A 22,875-nucleotide genomic window follows, 5' to 3' on the forward strand; every position below is an offset into this window, starting at 1 on the left:
TAAACCTTCTGTAGAACATTTACAACACTGCTATATACTTTAGTTAATTAAACTAGAGTTATCTTTTGGAAGGCCTGCCGAGCATATTATATGTGGGTCCATTTCCGTTCCATTTTAGGTTGTAATTTAATGTAGCTTTTCCTATGAAAAATTATATTAAAAATCAACCCACCCTATTTACAGGTCAGTGACAATCACAGTTAGCATTTATTGAGATTTAATGTGTTATGAACTGTCCAGAGTGCTTTATGTGTTATTATCTCATTAATTCTCACAACAACATGATGAAGCAGTTATTATCCCCATTATAGATAAGGAATATTCAAGCTGAAACTAAGTCATGAAGGTTCCTAGAATAAAATAATTTTGGTTCTTAAAAGCCCAATCATATCTGTCTGTCTCTCACATAGTTTTTTAAAAGTGTTCTTTTTAGTATCTAGAAATGATGCAGATAACATGAGGGCTTATGATCATAATAGTATATATATTTTGAAATCACTTATGTTAATAATTTCATAGATAGTCTTTATGAATATGTAGGAAAGCATATTAATGTAAATATTACAGTAAAAATGAAAACAGGAATTTCTACTTTTGCTAATCCATCTATCTGACAAAATATCAAATTAAAAATTACAACCAAGGCTTTTTGAGGAAGTGGCTGGCTGATTCTAGGTCTGAGGCAAGGACAGTACAAGATGAGAAATATCATTTATCCAGGAAAACTAGAGAGACAAATTGAGAATAAAAATGAAGACTGATGGCAATGAATCATGAAATAAAAAAATAAAAACGAATCCATCATAACAAACAAAGAGGGCAGGACTCTAGCCCTAACCAAAAAATAACAACTAATAAATGTATAGAAAGACTGACAGAATTAGAATTTCTAATTACCCAATATATTTATTTATTTTAGACAAGGATTATCAATGGATGACAAAACCACTGGATGAAAGATTCTGGTGGAAGAAGATAGCTGCATGGTCTTCAAGTACCTTCCCCAATTATTCATAAAGTATAAAATGGAAAGATCTGGTCTTAACACCTTAATCATGTGGTCAAGCTTAGCATCACCAATGTACAACTGACATTACAGCTTCCTGATGTGATGAAGTGGGATGTAGGTATACATATCACTCTGCCAGAAATGACCTGAATCTAATCAAAACGAAACAGTCACATGAATCCAAACGTGGAATATTCTGAAGGATTCTACAAAGGATTCTTTGTCATATACAAAGGAAGGCAGGGGACTGGGTTAAATTGAGGGAGACTACAGAGACGTGGTAGTCAAATACAACGATGCATAAACATGGATTGGATCCTGAATTTTAAAGACCAAACAGCTATAAACAATATTTTAGGGAAATTCGAGTGTGAATTGAAGTAATGTTGATTTTTTTTAAGACATGGTAATTGTGGTGTGGTTGTGTAGCAAAATGTCCTTTTTCTGGGGAAACAGATGACAAGATGAAGTGTCATGAGGCCTGCAGTCTATGTCTGAATGTTTGGCACAAGGGAAGAGTGTGTATGTAACACAAAGAGAGATGGAATGGGTGTAGCAAGACACTAAGAGTTTTCTGGGTGAGAGGTAAATAAGTGTTCATTATACAGCTCTTTCCTTTCTATGGGTTTGAAAATTTCTAAAAATAAAAAAAATACAAAATTCACGAGAAACAATTTCTCATAGTGATTGAGAGTAGAGCTCATCGGCAACCCAGTTCTGCTACTTCCTAGAGGTGGAACCCTAAGCAAGTTAGTTAACTACTCTGTTTTTCAGTTTTTTCATCTTTAAAATGGGTTTTTGTGGTTTCTTCCTCCTAAACTCACTTTACACTTTTTAACTTTACCACACCACTTATGAATTAATTCATATCCGTACCAGAGGAAAAGGCAAATAAATGTATGTCTTCCCTCTCTCTTTATATGAAAGCAAACTTATATTTCCAAGACAGTTTTAACTTTCATAAGGCTTGCAATTCAAACTAAGAAACAACTCATTGCTTTAACACAAAAAAATAAGATTTAGTCTTGATAATCGAATTGCAAACAACAACACAATTCACAAATCATATAGGTATCTGCATGATGCGATTGAAACAACGCTAGGCTCAGCATAGCAAGGAGAAGGTGTGAGTCTAAGTTCTGGCTTTAATTAGTGTACAATCTTGAGCTAGCCAATAACCTCTCATGGGTTTCAGCTTCATTACAAATAAAATAAGAGGTTAAAGCAGATTTCTCTTGTACTCCAGTCCTAAGATACTGCAAGTAACAGTAGGTTTTCTTCTCTTGCTTCTTGTATGTTCTAAGTTTCTTTTTGACCCTTCTTCTTTACATCATACTTCAGGTGTGTTAATCTTCACTATATTCCTAGCCTAAATCTCTCTCCTTCCCACTTGCCCTACCCCCTACCTCTACCTCACCCCGGCACCAATGTTAGGGGCTACTATCATGAGATGATTTTTATTTGAAATTTAGCACAATTGATACAATCAGCTGACAAATAATTACCTAGGTCCACAAGGCAAAAACTCAGGTAGTATCTACTCTTAAGCTGTGAAATTCTGTAAAATTTTGAATTTTAAATATAATTAAAACCCCCTTACTTCCTTCCTGGTTCTTATGGCAGCATCTTGCACAAGCCGAGAAACTGTTTCTTTCATTTTCTCTATATCTTCTTCTTTTTGCTTCTCCTCAAGCAGAGCCTTCAGAAAATAATAATTTGATGTTATTATAGGTCACATCGTTATTAATAGAGATTATGTAATAAATGGGTAAAAACCTATCCACTAATCACTTTCTTGAAAGCATACCTCTTATGCGAAACTTCTGAGGCATCTCCACTTTGAGATGTTGCCTAAGTTATGAATGATATTTATTTTCCTTAACCTCCTCACTGACCTTGTCCTAACTAAAAATTTATTCTTTTCCTTTGATATTTGTTTCAGCCAGTACCATCACTCTTCTAATCTCTATGGCTGGGAATTTAGGATTATTTTTAAATTTTCTTTCTCCTTTATTCCCTATGTAAAATAAATAATCAAATCTAAATATTATATTCTTGGAAAAATCTCTTAGATTTCCCTTTCTTTCCATTATTTGGTTTTATTCAAATTATGTCCCTTGTCACCTCATACCTCCATCACTGTAGACACCACCTACTTCCTCTCCATGAAATTTCTAACCAACCAATCATTTTCACCTAAAAAACCAACCAATCATTTTCACCTAAAAAATACTCTTATAAGCCTAGTTCTGTTGTCAGTCACATCCCATTTCTTTGCTTCCCTGTGGAGCAAAACTCCTCTAAAGTCTGCACTTGCTCATTTCCAAACCTTTCTGTTATGTTCACTCTAATCAGGCTTTCACCGTCCATGATCTCTATACTGCTAACCCATGAGAGTCAATTTTGCATAATTATCTTATTGATCTGTCAAACAGCACTTGAGATAATGGATTACTTTCTTTTCTTTGTTTTACTTTCTATACTTGGCTTTTAGCACACCCTAGTATTGGTTTTCCTCTTAACTCACTGATTATTCCTTTTGAGTCTGCAATGCCGTTTCTTCCTCTTCTCCTGAACCTCTCTATTATTGAAGTACCCAAGTCTTAGTCCTTGGTCCTTTTCTCTATCCACATCCACCCCTTGGTGGTCTAATCCAATCTCGCAGTTTTAAATACCATTTATATGCTGAAAAGTCCCAAGTTTACATGTCTAGTTCAAATATCTTCCTGAGCGTGGAACTCCTCCAATTTTAGGTTTGAATGAATCTTTTTTTCTTTTTTTTAATAAATATCATTATAGAGTAAGCAGCTCCGTGTTCTGATCCCACTATCTTGCAAAGATACCATACACATTCTTATCTCTGTTTTTGCTGTTTAATAAATTTCCTCCTACTTAAATAGGTAAGCTAGGGAGAAGTAATAGCTGTTTTGATATAACAATCTTGTCATGGAGAATGGGACAACGGGGAAAAGGGAAGTTTCATAAGAAACTATGGTAAGGTTGTGCTTCCTACCTGTTTTGTATGATTGGTTAAGAGAACTTCTTGGAACAAGCAACTGAAGGTGGGAACCCTCTGGTAATTAAGCAATAAGTCAAGAGGGAACTTAATACTGTAGCCATAAACAGGCAATTTATGGTTCAAGTCCAATTTGTGGACTTGAGACTTGGATGAGAAGACTTAAGGGACAGGAATGAGTATTATTACTACTACCTTCTCTGTCCATTGTGCTCCACACAAAATATTCATCTTTATGACCTGATGTTAAGAATGCTCATAGGCTTTGGAGGAGAGAGAGAAACAATTCTGCCCTGTTCTTAATTTTTCTACTTAACTTAGGCGTTTAGACGAATTCCCAAGCATATTATGTATTTTGTGCCTTTCATCCATTCTACAAGATCACAGAAGGGAATAGTATCTGAAAGGTATAAAAAGCACCTTAGCACTCCCCAGAGCTTAGAGTTGGATAATTGTTTCTTTTTTATTTCTGAGTAGCTTCTTACCATGCAACTTATAGCTTGTTTTATTTTTAATAGTTCTCTTGGAAAACCATCTATCATGTAAAAAAGAAAACATAAATAAAACAAAGTATTTCCTTTGTAATCCCCATATGTCCCAGTGGAGTACTATGTATACACTATGAATTCAGTAAATATTGATTAAATGAAATAATAATTTAATGATTGCTTCGTAAGGGAGCCAGCAACATTAAAAACATCACTAATCATTACAGAAATGCAAATCAAAACTACAATGAGGTGTCACCTCACACCGGTCAGAACGGCCATCATCAAAAAATCTACAGGGCTTCCCTGGTGGCGCAGTGGTTGGGAGTCCGCCTGCCGATGCAGGGAATGCGGGTTCGTGCCCCGGTCCGGGGGGATCCCGCGTGCCGCGGAGCGGCTGGGCCCGTGGGCCATGGCCGCTGGGCCTGCGCGTCTGGAGCCTGTGCTCCGCGACGGGAGAGGCCGCGGCAGTGAGAGGCCCGCGTACCACAAAAAAAAAAAAAAAAAAAAAAAATCTACAAACAATAAATGCTGGAGGCGGTGTGGAGGAAAGGGAACCCTCTTGCACTGCTGGTGGGAATGTGAATTGGTACAGCCACTATGGAAAACAGTATGGAGGTTCCTTAAAAAACTGCAAATAGAACTACCATACAACCCAGCAATCCCCCTACTGGGCATATACCCTGAGAAAACCATAATTCAAAAAGAGTCATGTACCAAAATGTTCATTGCAGCTCTATTTCCAATAGCCAGGAGATGGAAACAACCTAAGTGTCCATCATTGGATGAATGGATAAAGAAGATGTGGCACATATATACAATGGAATATTACTCAGCCATAAAAAGAAACGAAATTGAGCTATTTGTAATGAGGTGGATTGACCTAGAGTCTGTCATACAGAGTGAAGTAAGTCAGAGAGAGAAAGACAAATACTGTACACTAACACATATATATGGAATTTAAGAAAAGAAATGTCATGAAGAACCTAGGGGTAAGACAGGAATAAAGACACAGACCTACTAGAGAATGGACTTGAGGATATGGGGAGGGGGAATGGTAAGCTGTGACAAAGTGAGAGAGTGGCATGGACATATATACACTACCGAACATAAAACAGATAGCTAGTGGGAAGCAGCCGCAGAGCACAGGGAGATCAGCTCGGTCCTTTGTGACCACCTAGAGAGGTGGGATAGGAAGGGTGGGAGACGCAAGAGGGAAGAGATATGGGAACATATGTGTATGTATAACTGATTCACTTTGTTATAAAGCAGAAACTAACACACCATTGTAAAGCAATTATACTCCAATAAAGATGTAAAAAAACCCCACAAAACTATTTTGTGACTTCTATAAACTAAATACCATTAAATGAAAGTGGTAAAAGATGTGACATGTGGTAGCATAGTAATCACAATTATTAGAGGGTTAAAAAAAAAGGAGCAGTGACATGAAGGCTCCTGTTAATAAATCTTTATAGTTAATTTAATTCCTGTCAATTAAGCTTCTGCTCTATTAGAGTAATTGTGTAAGTAATGAAGGCGAAATAAAGATTAATAAGATTCATCTGATTCAAGTGACTAAAATATAGAGTATACATACTGCGGTAAGTACTTTAACAGATTTTTTTTTAAAAAGTATAAGACTACAGGGGATGAAGATTAGTTACACAAGGATTGGCGACATAAAAAACATCTAATGAAAGTTTTAGGAGAGGGTTGACATTTTATCATATTTTATGATGTTAAGTCTTAACATCAAGAATGTATCAATAGCATGCCTATTAATGGTGAGCAATTTCATTTTTATGCATTAATTCTGTAGTTACTGAGTCCCTTACTATCAGGTCATAAGGGGGAATGTTCAGTATTTCATTATTTTATTTACTATCTACTTATTATTATTTATAAACATGGTTACTAGTTTTCTTACCTGATTTTTTTGAAGGTTAGCTTCTTCTAGGAGTTGCATGCTATTTCTGGCTCTTACAATAGCTTCGTATTTCTCATTTTCTAATTCATAGCACTTTGCTTGTAAGTCTCTGGTCTGTTTTTCCAAATGTATTTTTTCTGCTCTTAATTGGGTAGCTTCTTGGATTGTCACACATAACCTAAAAATTAATAGTAATGTTGAGAAAGTTAAATATTTTTAAAAAGGAGGGAGATAAGGAGATTTACAGAGTATCTATTACAGGACAGGCATTATTCCAGTTACTTTCATATGTATCTTCTCATTTGATTCACAGAAAAGTTCTGTAAAGTAGGTTTCATTATTTCCATTTAAAAGAATAACAAACAGACCCAGAGAGCTTAAACATTTAATTAAGGTCATATGAATAATGAGCAGTGGGACTTAGACTGAGCCTAGATATTATGACTCTGATTATGTTACATTTTCTACACTTTCCTACCTATGTTAACTCATACTGTCTTATACAGTTACATGACAGTGTTATAAAGCAAATCCTTAAAGAATAAGTTGTTCTTTCTATTTATATGGTCTTTTTGTCTTTTAGGTTTTTACTTGGCTCCCCTTTACTACTCTCTACCCAGGTAACCCTTGTTAACTTACTAATGTATATCTTTGAATATTTTTCTCCATGTTCACAAAATCATATGATTCTTATACACACACACATATACACATAAATATACATACACAGTATATACACATCAATCCACAGGTTTTTAAACACAATTTTTCGTGTTATAAAAATTAAGATCATAGTACATACCCTTTTCTGCACTTGCTTTTTTTATTCAATAACACCTTGTAAAAATCCCTTCAAGCAATACATCCAGAAACCCTTTCCTTTCCTAGTCTGACGGATGCAACTTCTCCTCACTGTTAATTTGTATTCACTGTTAATTTGTATCTCCCTAATTACTGGAGAGTTTAGGCATATTTTAGAAGTTTGCTAGCTATGTGAATTGTCTTTCAATTTCCTCCTCATATCCTTTGCCTACTTTTTCCTGATGGCTTATTAACTTTGCTTGTTCCTTTATAAGAACTTTTTGAATATTAAGATATTTAACCCTCAGTCTGTTCTGTACACTGCAAATAGTTTTTCCCAAATCTACTTTTTTGTTGTGGCCTATTGACTCTATTTAGGAAATCTTTATTACACTAAAAATGCTCACTTGAATACAGCTAAATTTGACTATTTTTTTCAACATCTGGGATTTCAGTTTTTATAAAGATGATCTCGTTTATCCATAGATGGTTAATGTAAGCTCCTAGATTTCCTCAAAAAAATGTTATGACTTTAATATTTTTACCTGTAAATCTTTAATCAATCTGGAATTTACTTCTGAATGTGCTATAAGACAGCAGTCCAATTTAACTTTCTTCCAGATTGATAGCCAGTTGTATGAGTACCATTAGTAACTGATGAATTGAAATAACCCCTTATATCTAAAATGTGCAAATGTCATGATTTACTTATCAATTATCACGATTCACTGATCTATTTGTCTAGTCTAGGCCCAAGTCATATTAACTTGATTATAGTGGCTTTATAATATGTTCTGATATGTTCTGGTAAGACAGTTCCTCCCTTGCATTACATATGTTTCTTTGTTTTTTTCCAGGCATTTCTTTTCTAAGTGGTGGCATGAGAAGCCATAATGAACGTAACTGTATTTTCATTGTCACCCTTGCATTTCCCAGCTTTTGCATCACACATTTAGCTCTCCTATTATTTGCCATATTTAGGTTTATTAATGTTGTACCTCTTTCAAAATGGTGATTTATTTTTTCATTACATAAGGTCCCTCTTTATTCTATTTACTGTTTTTCCCATTAAACCCTACCTTATGTAATATTAATATTGTCATTCCTGCTTTCCTTTTGTTTACAGTTGTTAATATTCTCCACTAACACCTTTATTTTAAATTGAAAACAAATCTTCATCTTTCCCTTCTTGATACCTTTGTTCTAGTTCATTTACTCTTTAAGGTATTTTCTAAAATAACACATTACTAGGCTTTAATCAAAATCTACAGGTCTCAAAAACAAACAACCCAATCCAAAAATGGGCAGAAGGCCTAAATAGACATTTCTCCAAAGAAGATATACAGAATGGCAACAAACACATGAAAGAATGCTCAACATCATTAATCATTAGAGAAATGCAAATCAAAACTACAATGAGATATCATCTCACACCAAGTAAGAATGGCCATCATCAAAAAATCTAGAAACAATAAATGCTGGAGAGGGTGTGGAGAAAAGGGAACACTCTTGCACTGCTGGTGGGAATGTGAATTGGTTCAGCCACTATGGAGAACAGTATGGAGGTTCCTTAAAAAACTATAAATAGAAATTACCATATGACCCAGCAATCCCACTACTGGGCATATACCCTGAGAAAACCAAAATTCAAAAAGAGTCATGTACCACAATGTTCATTGCAGCTCTATTTACAATAGCCAGGAGATGGAAACAACCTAAGCGCCCATCATCGGATGAATGGATAAAGAAGATGTGGCACATATATACAATGGAATATTACTCAGCCTTAAAAAGAAATGAAATTGAGCTATTTGTAATGAGATGGATAGACCTAGAGTCTGTCATTCAGAGTGAAGTAAGTCAGAAAGAAAAAGACAAATACCGTATGCTAACACATATATATGGAATTTAAGAAAAAAAAATGTCATGAAGAACCTAGGGGTAAGACAGGAATAAAGACGCAGACCTACTGGAGAACGGACTTGAGGATATGGGGAGGGGGAAGGGTGAGCTTTGACAGGGTCAGAGAGAGTCATGGACATATACACACTAACAAACGTAGTAAGGTAGATAGCTAGGGGCAAGCAGCCGCAAGGCACAGGGATATTAGCTCGGTGCTTTGTGACAGCCTGGAGGGGTGGGATAGGGAGAGTGGGAGGGAGGGAGATGCAAGAGGGAAGACATATGGGAACATATGTATATGTATAACTGATTCACTTTGTTATAAAGCAGAAACTAACACACCATTGTAAAGCAATTATACCCCAATAAAGATGTTTAAAAAAAAAAAATCTACAGGTCTCTGCTTTCTAACGGAATACAGTCCTCTCATACTGTAATGATTTACGTCATGACATGCTTCACTCCAGCTTACTTTGGTTAAAGCACTGTGGTAGAAGATGAAGCAATCTCTACCTCTCCCACAGAGGTACAGGACATCTGGCACTTTACTATCACAGTTCACCCATTCACTTCACCATAGCCTCTTGGGGGCCAGGCAGAGGAGGTGGACTCATGAAGGGTTTATGCCATCTTCATCTCCCAAGAGTCCATGTGTCTCGTCAGGGCAAGCTTTGTTTAGGACTCTGTGAATTCCAATCTTCAGTCAAGGCACTCTGACACTCACCTCCAGGCTTCACACCCACACATGTCAGAAAAAGCCTTGAAACTAAAGGATTTACATGTATTTAACAGTCCATCAGCCACAGCAACCATGTGGCTCTGAAAAGTCACACTGGTGTTAGGGGTGGAGTTATAGGAAAGTAGATTCAGATCATCGCTTCATAATTTAAAGGTTTCCATAATTTTATAACATAAAAGACGTACTACGCCTGTTATTATTCTCATAAAGCACTTCTATATCCTCTATAGCCAAATCTTATATGAATCCTTTCTTTCAACTTACTTAAATTGGGCCAAATTCCGGCTCTATAATAATAGTAACAACAATGATAATAGCAAACACCTGTAAGAACATTCTTTGTGCTAGGTACTTTACATATGTTAAAGAAAACATAATCTTCAACATCTTCAATGATGCTATGAAATAAGTTATAGCATTAGCCTATGAGGTAGGATATGAGATTATATCCATATAAATTATGAGGTAGGTTAAATCATTATATTTATTTTATAGAGAAACGGAAGAACAAAAAGGGTAAGCAATGTGTTCAAGGTTATTGATCTAGTTACTGGTGAAGCTGGAGTCTGAACTCAGTCAGTTTGGGTCCAGAGTCAGTGTTCTTAACAAATATGCTATACTGCCAAACAGAAACTTCCACCTAAGGACGTCCACTCTCACCACTATTATTCAATGCAGTCTTGGAACTCCTAGCCACGGCAATCAGAGAAGGAAAAGAAATAAAAGGAATCCAAATTGGAAAAGAAGAATTAAAAATGTCACTGTTTGCAGATGACATGATACTATAGATAGAAAATCCTAAAGGTGCCACCAGAAAACTACTAGAGCTAATAGATGAATTTGGTAAAGTTGCAGGATACAAAATTAATGCACAGAAAACTCTTGCATTCCTATACACGAATGAAGAAAAATCTGAAAGAGAAATTAAGGAAACACTCCCATTTACCATTGCAACAACAAAAAAATAAAATACCTAGGAATAAACCTATCTAAGGAGGTAAAGGACATGTACTCAGAAAACTATAGGATACTGATGAAAGAAAGCAAAGATGACACAAACAGATGGAGAGATATACCATGTTCTTAGATTGGAAGAATCAACAGTGTGAAAATGACTATACCACCCAAAGCAATCTACAGATTCAATGCAATCCCTATCAAATTACCAACAGCATTTTTCACCGAACTAGAACAAAAGATTTTACAACTTGTATGGAAACACAAAAGACCCCAAATAGCCAAAGCAATCTTGAGAAAGAAGAACGGAGCTGGAGGAATCAGGCTCCCTGACTTCAGGCTATACTGAAGCCAGAAGCTACACAAAGCTATACAAAGCCAAAGTAATCAAAACAGTATGGTACTGGCACAAAAACAGAAATATAGATCAATGGAACAGGATAGAAAGCCCAGAGATAAACCCACGCACCTATGGTCTCCTAATCTATGACAAAGGAGGCAAGAATGTACAATGGAGAAAAGACAGTCTCTTCAATAAGTGGTGCTGGGAAACTGGACAGTTACATATAAAAGAATAAAACTAGAACACTCCCTAACACCACACACAAAAATAAACTCAAAATGAAATAAAGACCTAAATGTAAGACCAGACACTATAAAACACTCACAGGAAAACAGGGAAGAACATTCTTTGACAAATCACAGCAAGATCTTTTTTCACCTACCTCCTAGAGTAATGAAAATAAAAACAAAAATAAACAAATGGGACCTAATGAAACTTAAAAGCTTTTGCACAGCAAAGAAAACCATAAACGAGATGAAAAGACAACCCTCAGAATGGGAGACAATATTTGCAAATGAAGCAGCTGACAAGGGATTAATCTCCAAAGCATACAAACAACTCATGCAGCTCAATATCAAAAAAACAAACAACCCAATCAAAAAATGGGCAGAAGACCTAAATAGACATTTCTCCAAAGAAGACGTACAGGTAGCCAAGAAGCACATGAAAAAATGCTCAACATCACTAATTATTAGAGAAATGCAGATCAAAACTACAATGAGGTATCACCTCACACCGGTCAGAATGGCCATCATCAAAAAATCTACATACAATACAGGCTGGAGAGGGAGTGGAGAAAAGGGAAGGAACCCTCTTGCACTGTTGGTGGGAATGTAAATTAATACAACCACTGTGGAAAACAGTATGGAGGTTCCTTAAAAAACCAAAACTAGAACAACCATATGACCCAGCAATCCCACTACTGGGCATATACCCTGAGAAAACCATAATTCAAAAAGGCACATGCACCCGAATGTTCATTGCAACACTATTTACAAAAGCCAGGTCATGGAAACAACCTAAATGTCCATTGATAGATGAATGGATAAAGAAGATGTGGTACATATATATACAATGGAATATTACTCAGTCATAAAAAGGAACAAAACTGGGTCATTTGGAGAGATGTGGATGGACCTAGAGTCTGTCATACAGAGTGAATTAAGTCAGAAAGAGAAAACACAAATATCGTATATTAACTCATACATGTGGAATCTAGAAAATGGTACAGATGAACCTATTTGCAGGGCAGGAATAGAGACGCAGATGTAGAGAATGGACGTGTGGACATGGTGGGGGGAAGAGGGGGATGGATGAACTGGGAGATTGGGATTGACATATAAACACTACTATGTGTAAAACAGATAACTAGTGGGAACCTGCTGTATGGTGCAGGGAGCTCTGTGGTGACCTAGATGGGTGGGATTGGGGGTGGGGTGGGAGGGAGGTCCAAGAGAGGGAATATACGCATACATATAGCTGATTCATACAGCAGAAACTAAAACAACATTGTAAAGTGACTATACCCCAATGAGGAAAAAAAAAAAGAAACTTCCACCTAAATTACGATTCAGATCTATGTATCTATCTATAACTATATAGCAAGGCGCTGTCATTTCAAGTTAAGTTGGTGGTGAGAAAACATAACAAAACCCAGAGTACTGAAGGGAAGTTTGCATATTGAACATTATCACCTGCCAGACTCTTTCTTCAGGTTTTGGAATACACTCAGGCTTGTGTACTTCCATTCCCAGCCCACGTCAAAAGACTGATGGATCGTACTCTGGAGAAATTGGCTCAAGAAAGAGCACCCTCAGATTCTGATATCTGGGGACTGCCCAAGGAAAAAGCCAGCTCACTGCCTAAACATAATACAGTATGTTTGCCAGACTATAAGCCCACCTATACATACCTACCTACCTGTCTACTTTTTGGTGTCTTACTTTTTAAAATAATTGAGATATAATTGACATACAACATTACAGTCAACCCCCATACCTGTGGTTTCCACATTACAGGATTCAATCAACCAGAATGAAAATATTAAAAAAAAATTTCCGAAAAGTAAAACTTAAATTTGCTGTGCACCGGCAATTATTTACATAGCATTTATATTGTATTAGTAAGTAATCTAGACATGATTTAAAGTATACAGGAGGAGGGGCTTCCCTGGAGGCACAGTGGTTGAGAGTCTGCCTGCCGATGCAGGGGACATGGGTTCGTGCCCCGGTCTGGGAAGATCCCACATGACGCGGAGCAGCTGGGCCCATGAGCCATGGCCGCTGAGTCTGCGGGTCCGGAGTCTGTGCTCCCCAACGGGAGAGGCCACAACAGTGAGAAGCCCGTGTACCGCCAAAAAAAAAGTATACAGGAGGATGTGCATAGGTTATATACAAACACTGTATCATTTTATATAAGGGACTTGAACATCCACGGATTTTGGTATCCACAGGGGTCTTGGATCCAAAACCCAGTGGATACTGAGGGACAATTGTGTATTAGTTTCAGGTGTAAACATAATAATTCAGTATTTGCATATATTTTGAAATAATCACCACAATAAGTCAAGTTGATATCACCACATATATACAATTACAATTTTTTTTTCTTGTGATGAGAACTTTTAAGATCTATTCTCTTAGCAACTTTCAAATATATAATACTGTATTATTAACTACTGTCACCATGCTGTATATTACATCCCCGTGATTCATTTCTTTTATAGCTGGAAGTATGCACCTTTTGACCACCTTCATCTATTTCACCCACTCCTCCCCACTCCCTGCCTCTGGCAACCATCAATCTGTTCTCTGTATCTGCGAATTTGATTTTTAAAAACATGGAATGTTTCATGGATTTGAGTGTGGGTCATGCTAATTTTCTTTGTATATTCCAGTTTTTAGTATATGTGCTGGTGGAGCAGGCACTTTGGTGCCTTATTTTTAAATATCAATGGATAAGAGAAAGGATCATCAAGCCTTTGGAAGGAAGACAGACAGGCACAAAGAAAAAAGAAATGTTAGAGAAATCAGAGACAATGCAGATGGCAGAATAAAACCTTAAAAATATTTTAATATATTTTACTAAGAGATGATATAACATTTATACTAAGGTACTATAGAAAAAGAAACATTCAGAGGATAAGAAATAGCTCTTTAAAAAATTTATGATAGCTAAAATAAAATATTCAACAAATGGTTAGTTAGAAGAAAATTTAAAAGAACCCCCAAGAAAGGAGAAAATAAATGAAGAAATGGAAAATGGGAGAGAAAAAACAGGAAAATTAGGGAATCAATCCATTAGATCCAATATCCAGCTAATATTATGTTAAAAGAAAAAATGAAAAAACAGAGAAAAAAAATTATTCCACAGAAAATTCCGAAAATATTGCCAGAAGTGAAGAACATGAATTTCTATATTGAAATGTCCCCAGTAAAATGAGTGAAGATGAATTCTTATTAAATGTGCACATCTGCAATTGTAGAATGTTAACTGTGGAGGTCGTGGGTGGATGATCCCACAAGTCTCTGGGACGGGGTCCACGGGGGTGGGGTAACAGGTCAAACACACAAAGCAGGAATTTTGAATGACAAAGGAATTTTTTTTTTCTGTAGTTGGAAGCTAGATAATATGAGGAAAATGTCAACGTTTTAAGGAAAAATGATTTAAAACCAGGATTTCCAACCTAGGATTCATTACTCACCCAAACTATCACCTTTAAGGTAGAATAGAGATATTTCTAAACAATGTCTTAAAAAAATGTACCTTCCATGTGTACTCAGGAAGCTGAGGGAGAATGGTATCCGTTAAAATGGGAGCGGGGAGGTGGAGACAACAAATCACAACAAGGAAAGAACAATGGTTCGAATTCTTAGTCTTACTGGCATATTCTTACTTTGAAAGAAACACCAAATTAAAAAATATAAAGAGGTAGTTTAAAGCAATTCTATTCATTTCACTCTGACCTTATTCAACAGAGCATATACAAATCAGCAGTCTTTCCCAGAGAACTGGCGTTCCCTGGAGATAATTCCCAGTACCCGTGAATCATCTAAAAAGCAGGGAGGCAGAGGCCTTTTTTTGGAAGATGGGAGAAAATGATTTATGCTTCTTAGGTGTTTGTGGCATTTGAAAGGATCACAAATAATAATTTTATAAATAAATAATAAATATAATTTTAATAACTCAAATAGTAAGTATTTACGGAGGCCAAAGTGTCTTTGAGTTTATGGAACAAAGATGACCATTAAAAACATAGCTTTTCCATAGCTGGTAGTTCCATTAAACAGGATATATTCACACTTAAAACACCGGCTGAACATTGCTTATAGACACATATCAACTACACTAATAGTTCTGCTTTCTCTTATATAAAAATACAAGAGTATTTTTAACTTTAAAATATAACTTTTTTTAATCATAATAGAAACAACATTAATTTAATAGCTCCAAAAGACAGCCAATGTAAAAATTTACTTCTCAAAGGCAGCTAGCTGAATACTGAACTTTAAAAAATATCCTTAGATTTTCTTACGTATGCAGTAATCTCTTTTTAGGAAGCTTTTAGTTAGGTTATATTATAACTTTATATTAAAAGCAGAAAAAAAGCAACAAAAATCTCAGAGCCTTCAGTACTAAAAAGACAACTTAAAGCATCTATGAACAACTTGATTCCTTATGAAATACTATCAGAATCAAAGGGACTGAAATTTACATATTCAGATTTCACTATTTCAAGTCTCTAGCATTTATTTTCATAGCACGTAATGCTACTAAAATAACAAATGAAAAAACTACAACCACAGACTTTTCTCTAAGGTTAACAAAAAAGTTCAAGAAAGCAGTCAAATAATCATTCAACTGTTGAAAAGTTTAGAAAAATGCAAAACAAAACCCAAAAAACCCTAGCACTTAAAAATTAGAACATCTTTCATCAGAATCTCAAGTTAGCAGTTAAAATCAATTAGTTCTGAACCCACTGTGAGCAAAGAAATTAGTTTTATTAGCACTTTGGAGAACAAGAAACAGAAGCTCAAAGACACTAATTTTTTTCTGAACAAACAGTATTAGCCATGGATCTGTGACTAGAACTGAGATCTCAATTTTTGATGTCCTCAGATCAGTAGACTATTTCTGAGTGTAACAGATTCCAATCATACAGAGTAGATTTTTCAGCTATAAACCATAATATGATTTTATGTGCTGTAGTCACTGTATCTTTAATAGATTACAAATGACAATTTTCAAGTTCCTTAAGGGAATATCCAACAAGGACTAGAAAACAACAACAAAAAATTCTAGAATGAACATGTGCATTAAGACAGCAATTAAAGACAAAGTTACAGAATATATTTAACAAGTAGCTCAGACCTTCAAAGGTAACTGAAAATTTTTGTTCCATAAGACTCCAGGAAAAACATCTATAACGATTTCTCAAGTATTTCGCAGTAAGAAATGATTTTTCTATATAATTTTTACCCAACTTCGCTATTTTTTTTTCTGCTTTAAGATGAAAAGAACATTTCTGACTTTGGGATTAACTAAACTTGACTATTACTGTTTTTGAGAAAAGGCAAAGACAAAAATGATCTTTCAGTATATGTTCAAAACACATGTTCAATCTTTTGAATATGATTTTTTTAATAAACAATGTCCAGCAAACCAGATTTTAAACCTATGATTATAGTTTGTTTAGCATTTATAAAATATATATTCTAGACGATATCATAAATCATAAACAAACTCTAATGTGGAATAACTTTTGAAGCTTATAGACAAAGCTAGATGTATTTAGCAGTTTACCTTGTTTCTGATTGTTTTATACTAGACTGTAATTGCTGTAAGCGCCTATCTGATGCTTCCTCTCTTCCTTGGGCAGACACCATATCCTCCTCCTAGAAAATAAAGAAACTGGATGCTTACTTTTAGTTTGTAAAAATTCAATACATCATTAAACAGCATAAAGAAAACATCTCACTCTGTAAAGTTATTATATTGTTAGAATTTCTTATTTAAGTTTAAAGCAATATCACTTTGGAAACAAACCATGCATATTAAAAAAGGGGGAGGAGAACCTCACTATCAATTCTGTATTAGTAAAACAATAATCAAAACAGCCACTGCATATGGATTTCTATCAATATTCCAACTATTTCTATAGCCCAAGTCTAAAAAAAATGCAGGGATTTGTTGCAGATAATCTGCCCTCAGAATATGTTCTCTTAGCTAGGTTATGCTGCATTCTGTTATACTCATAGGATATTTCTACTTTAAATAGTGACGCTTTAAAATAAATTAATAGGTTTTATTTGTATCATCTCAAAAAAACCTTGCTACAGTGGATTTATTACCATGAAACATCCTAGGTTTTAGTGCCTTTGTTGTCATATAGTATATGTGCATACTTTATAAATCCAGTCAAGTCTTTTAAGGTATTGACAAGAGAAAAGAAAACATAAATTATGTACATGAATTATTTCATATTTACAACTCCTGTTGCTCTTAATTTCTTCCTATATCTGAGTTGTCACCTGGTGTCATTTCCTTTCAGTCTAAAGAATTTCCTTCAACAGTTTTTGAAGGACAGCTCTACTAAGCGACAAAATTTCCCAGTTTTTCTTTACCTGAAAATGCCTTTATTTTGCCCTCATTTTTGAAGTACAGTTCCACTGGACATACAATTATTTATTTATTTATCTATGTATCTATCTATCTTTGGCTGCGTTGGATCTTTGTTGCTGCACGCAGGCTTTCTCCAGTTGCAGTGAGCAGGGGCTACTCTTTGTTGCAGTGCATGGGCTTCTCATTGTGGTGGCTTCTCTTGTTGTGGAGCACAGGCTCTAGGCACGTGGGCTTCAGCAGTTGCAGAGCATGGGCTCAGTGGTTGTGGCTCTCAGGCCCTGGAGCACGCAGGCTTCAGCAGTGGTGGCGTGTGGGCTCAGTAGTTGTGGTGCGCGGGCTCCAGGGCGTGGGCTCAGTAGTTGTGGCTCGGGCTCTAGAGCACAGGCTCAGTAGTTGTGGCACACGGGCTGAGCTGCTCTGCAGCATGTGGGATCTTCCTGGACCAAAGATTGAACCCGTGTCCGCTCCACTGGCAGGCAGGTTCTTGACCACTGTGCCACCAGGGAAGTCCCTGGACACAGAATTCTTAATGAGCATTTTTTTCCGTCAGCACTTCAAATATATTGCTTCAGTGTTTTCTGCTTCCACAATTTTTTGATGAGAGGTCAGCCTTTATTCTTATCTCTGTTCCCTGTTCATATCATTTTTCTGTTGGTGCTAAGTTTTCTCTTTATAATTGGCTGTCAGTGTTGTCATGATGTGTTTAAAGTGATTTTCTTTGTGTTTATTGTACTAAGGGTTCACTGAGTTTCTTGGATTTGCTAACGTTTTCCACCAAATTTTGGAAGTTTTCAGTCATTATTTCTTTAAACATCTTTTCCACCCCCTACTCCTGCAATTCCAATTACACTTCGATCAGCTTGCTTCATATTGTCCCACAGATTTCTGAGGTCCTGTTCATTTTTCTTTCATCTTTTAAACTCTATTCTTTGAACAGGAAAATTTCTATTGATCTGTTTTAAAGTTCATTGATTATTTCTTCTGCTCATTCCAATTAATTTTTGAGCCCATCTAATGAAATTTTTATTTGGGTTGCTGTACTTTTAAACTCTAGAATTTCTATTTTTAAAATTATTTTCTAGTTCTCAATTAAACATTCTCTATCCATTCCTTCACTAAAATCTTATTTTACTCTAATTTAAAAATAGATTTTCTTTAATTCCGTGAACATGTTTATAATAGCTTATTTGAAGCCTTTCTTTGCCCGCTAAATCCAACAGCTAAATCCAAAGTCAGTGAAAATGAGTTTCTATCAACTTCTTCTTCCTCCCCCTCCCCCACCAATCATACTTTAGTGTCTAGTAAGTTTTGATTGAAAACTGGAAATAAAGATAACGAATCACAGTTTCTCTGGATTCTGTTTTGTTTTTTCGAAGATTATTAGCTTTTTTTGTTCAGTTAGGCAATTATCTTACCTAGACTCAAACTCTGAAGTGTGTCCCCTACAGTGTACAGCAGCTGGCATCTGTGATGAGTTCTTATTTCTTTCCACTGTTGCTCTTCTAACTAGGCTCCCAGGGAACTCACTGTGCCTGCATAATTTGAGGATCCGTCAAGATTTGGGCAGAGGTAGGGCTCATCCTCTTTGTGGCTTTGTTGCTCTTACAGATTCCCCTGTAATTTCCAGCTTTAATAATTAGACCCATCTAAATCTAAAGCCTGACCTTTCCTTGACACCCTCTTGAAACTTCCCCATTACATGTAAAAAGAACCAGTCTTTTATGCCAATAACACAAAATGTAGTATTAAACAAAACGTAGTATTAAATACTCCTTTTCCATCTACATATAACCAACTAACTAAACTTGATCTTACATTAACATGCATTTCAGTAATGATGTGTTTAGGGATGATTATGATATTGTGATGTTTATTGACTTAGGGTACAGTGAATAGAAATAAAGTTATTTCCAATGTTACAATTTAGCTTTCTAATTTCATATTTTGAGGACAATAAAATGATTAATTAATTTTCCAGCAATCCTCTTTAACACCTAATCCAAAACAGATCAACAATAAAATACATAGAAAACAAAGCTACAGACATCTGCATCCAGTTGTCTTAGAAAAAGGAAGATACCTTCTTTTGCATCTGTCCTTGAAGATCTTCCGTCACTTTAGTTAACTCTTCCACTTTTGCTGCTGCAACTCTCAGATCTAACTTGGCTTGCCTAAAGTACAAAGTAAATCAACAAACACTGTTTTCATAGACCATACAAATTTTTTAAATTAAAAATCTAAATTTAGTAAAATCAGTACTAACCACGATACACCTAAAAATGAATGTAAGGGATAAATACTGAAAGATCCCTTTATGTCGAAGAAGAAAAAATATAGCTGCAGGGATGAGTACAAAGTGGGAATCATTAATACTTTATTTGGATAAATTATGCTTTATACTCAAATAATTCAATAGATTTCATGAAGAACTTTATCATCTTGATAAATTACCTAACAAGAATGTCAGTGCATTAAGTAGAATATAGTTATGTCTATAATTTCCTGAACAGAGTTAGTGAAATATCGCTGATTGGCCTTTCTATGAAAATGAACCTAAGTTTCAACACCTTGATCATTCCTTAAACACCAGAAGTATGTATTATATAATCACTTAACATAATGAACTGAAACATTTGTCACAAGATGGTCTAATATTTACTTTCTTCTGAGACTGAAGTTGCAAAGGACAAAAAGGAAAAGTTTTTGAATGTTCTAATACTATCAAATAAGTTTCAATATCTTATTGACTCCCCATAGAAAAAGATTTTAGAATAAAAAAATAAGACTTTCTGAAACAGAAAAAAAGAGTTTTAATATTATACCAGTTAAATACTACGTGTAAATACAGAACATGTGGATTACGGGAAAAAAAACATACAGTTTTAGGAAGGAAGGTACTTTTAGTGTAGGAACTGCCCATACTTGTTTCCTAATTATATTTTATGTATGTATTATAAATATAAATATTAGTGCTGTTGAACCTAAAGAAATTATTTGATGCAAAACTCACAGCAAATGATACTTCACTACTTTTGACTCTAACAATATTTATAATTCCATAATTGGTTAGCATAAAAACAACAGGAAATAAAAATCTAATAGCTAAAATGTATCAGGTAGTTATTAGGTTCCAGGAACTGTCCTAAATGCTTTGTAGACATCGTTTCACTTAACATAATACCTGTAAATAAGTACTATTATTATATCAAACTGAAGTCAAGAGTGTGAGGGTGACAGGTTTGCCAACGTGCCCAAGGATTCACAAACAAGAATGAAATTGGTATTTAAACCAAATCCTCTATGATATACTGTCTACCAGAAAAAGTGATACCAATAATATTTCATAAGATTAAGCACTTAAGAATATGCTTTGCTTTAAATGAATCCAATTTATAAAAATCTGAGTTTATTAGACATTAATTTTTTCTACTTGCAAAATGATTCACCAAATGACAAAACAAAAACAAAAACAACTTCAAAACCACCTTACACGAATGCATGTAAAATCTAAGTTTAGAGACAATTTCAGGAGTGCATCTACTACATGAATCAATCAACAAATCTACCAGTTATAAAATTCCATATATTCTAAAAAGAGAAACTTAAGGAGTAAGATTTTATATAGTAATGACAAAACTGAGCAACTTCTGAATAAGCATAGCACCCACTCTGACTTGGCTTTCTTGCCTTGAGAAAGAGGATAATAATGCTTATTCTACTTATGTCATGGGGTTGCTGAAAACCTCAAAATAGATAATGTACATTAAAGTGCACTGTTAAGTGTAAACAAGTGTAGGATCAGAGCATGATTAAAGAAAAGAATTGTTAGAGCCACAGTGGGAATGAGGTGCAATATGGGAGAATCCTAGGGTCAGGAACCCAGTTCTGTCACTAACCAGTGATATAGCTTAATGCAATTCACTTGACCACAAGACTGTCTCAGTGGTCTCATCTCAAACAACAGGGAAGTGGAGAAGATAATCTGCCCAAACAAAAACTCTATAGTAGATGGTTTTCTGATTTCTATCCAATCTGCCTAACGATTCTACTTCTAAATTGTCCCTCAGTTGTGTAATCCATTTCCACTTCCATGGCCCAACCACTGGCCTCATCATTATTTCCCAGGATTATTCCAATAGATTCCAAACTGATCTCTTTACTGCTGGTATCCTCTTTAATTCATCCTCTATAATGCATCCTATCTGCAAAAAAAAAAAAAAAGAAAAAGTTATCTGATGATAAAATAATTCTATTTTTTAAAAAAATTTATTTATTTTTTGGCTGCGATGGGACTTCGCTGCTACACGTGGGCTTTCTCTAGTTGCGGTGAATGGAGGCTATTCTTCGTTGCAGCGCGCGGGCTTCTCATTGCGGTGGCTTCTCTTGTTGCGGAGCATGGGCTCTAGGTGCACGGGCTCCGTAGTTGTGGTTCACGGGCTCTAGAGCGCAGGCTGAGCAGCTGTAGCTCATGGGCTTAGTTGCTCCACAGCATGTGGGATCTTCTTGGACAAGGGCTCAAACCTGTGTCCCCTGCATTGGAAGGTGGATTCTTAACCACTGTGCCACCAGGGAAGCCCACTGGTGATAAAAATTCTTGTTTATTAATGATTTCTGGATTCCCCACTTCTTTGGGAATATAATCAACACTCCTCAGTGTGGCATACAGTTAGTCATCATCTGGCTTCAAAGAGTCTCGTCTCTTGCTAATTCCCCTCATGTAATTTATATTCCTGGTATAACAGACGACTAACTCCCTGTTTCTGAAACACAGCCTTGCCTATTTTTTTCACATGTTTGACTTGACTAGCCTCCTTCTGCTTTTTCTGATAAATTCCTCAACAATCTTAAAGACTAACCTCAAAAATCTCATTTGAAGTCTTCTCTAACTTCTCTTAGGCAAAAGACCTTATAATACCAGCCCCCGTGATTCATAATACTTTATACATTTTTAACAGATACTCCTCTCATGGAACTGTGAGTTTATAAAAAATAATATGGAATGTAAGATCATTAAAGGCAAAGATCACATTTTATTAAATTTTAAATCCTCAGGGATAGCACAGTACGTG

General features: G+C 35.5%; 1 protein-coding gene across 1 annotated transcript in view; it reads right to left on the reverse strand.

Annotated features, from left to right (window-relative positions):
- Nucleotides 1-22,875, reverse strand: part of SCLT1 (sodium channel and clathrin linker 1) — a 199,433-nt gene that overhangs the window by 110,143 nt on the left and 66,415 nt on the right. The window contains 4 exon segments of the mRNA XM_065877281.1: nt 2,610-2,708; nt 6,444-6,621; nt 16,988-17,079; nt 19,887-19,977. Of these exon segments, the coding sequence (XP_065733353.1) occupies nt 2,610-2,708; nt 6,444-6,621; nt 16,988-17,079; nt 19,887-19,977 (460 nt within the window).

The sequence above is a fragment of the Phocoena phocoena genome, chromosome 5 (genome assembly GCF_963924675.1).
Source record: "Phocoena phocoena chromosome 5, mPhoPho1.1, whole genome shotgun sequence".
NCBI classification, from domain to species: domain Eukaryota; kingdom Metazoa; phylum Chordata; class Mammalia; order Artiodactyla; family Phocoenidae; genus Phocoena; species Phocoena phocoena.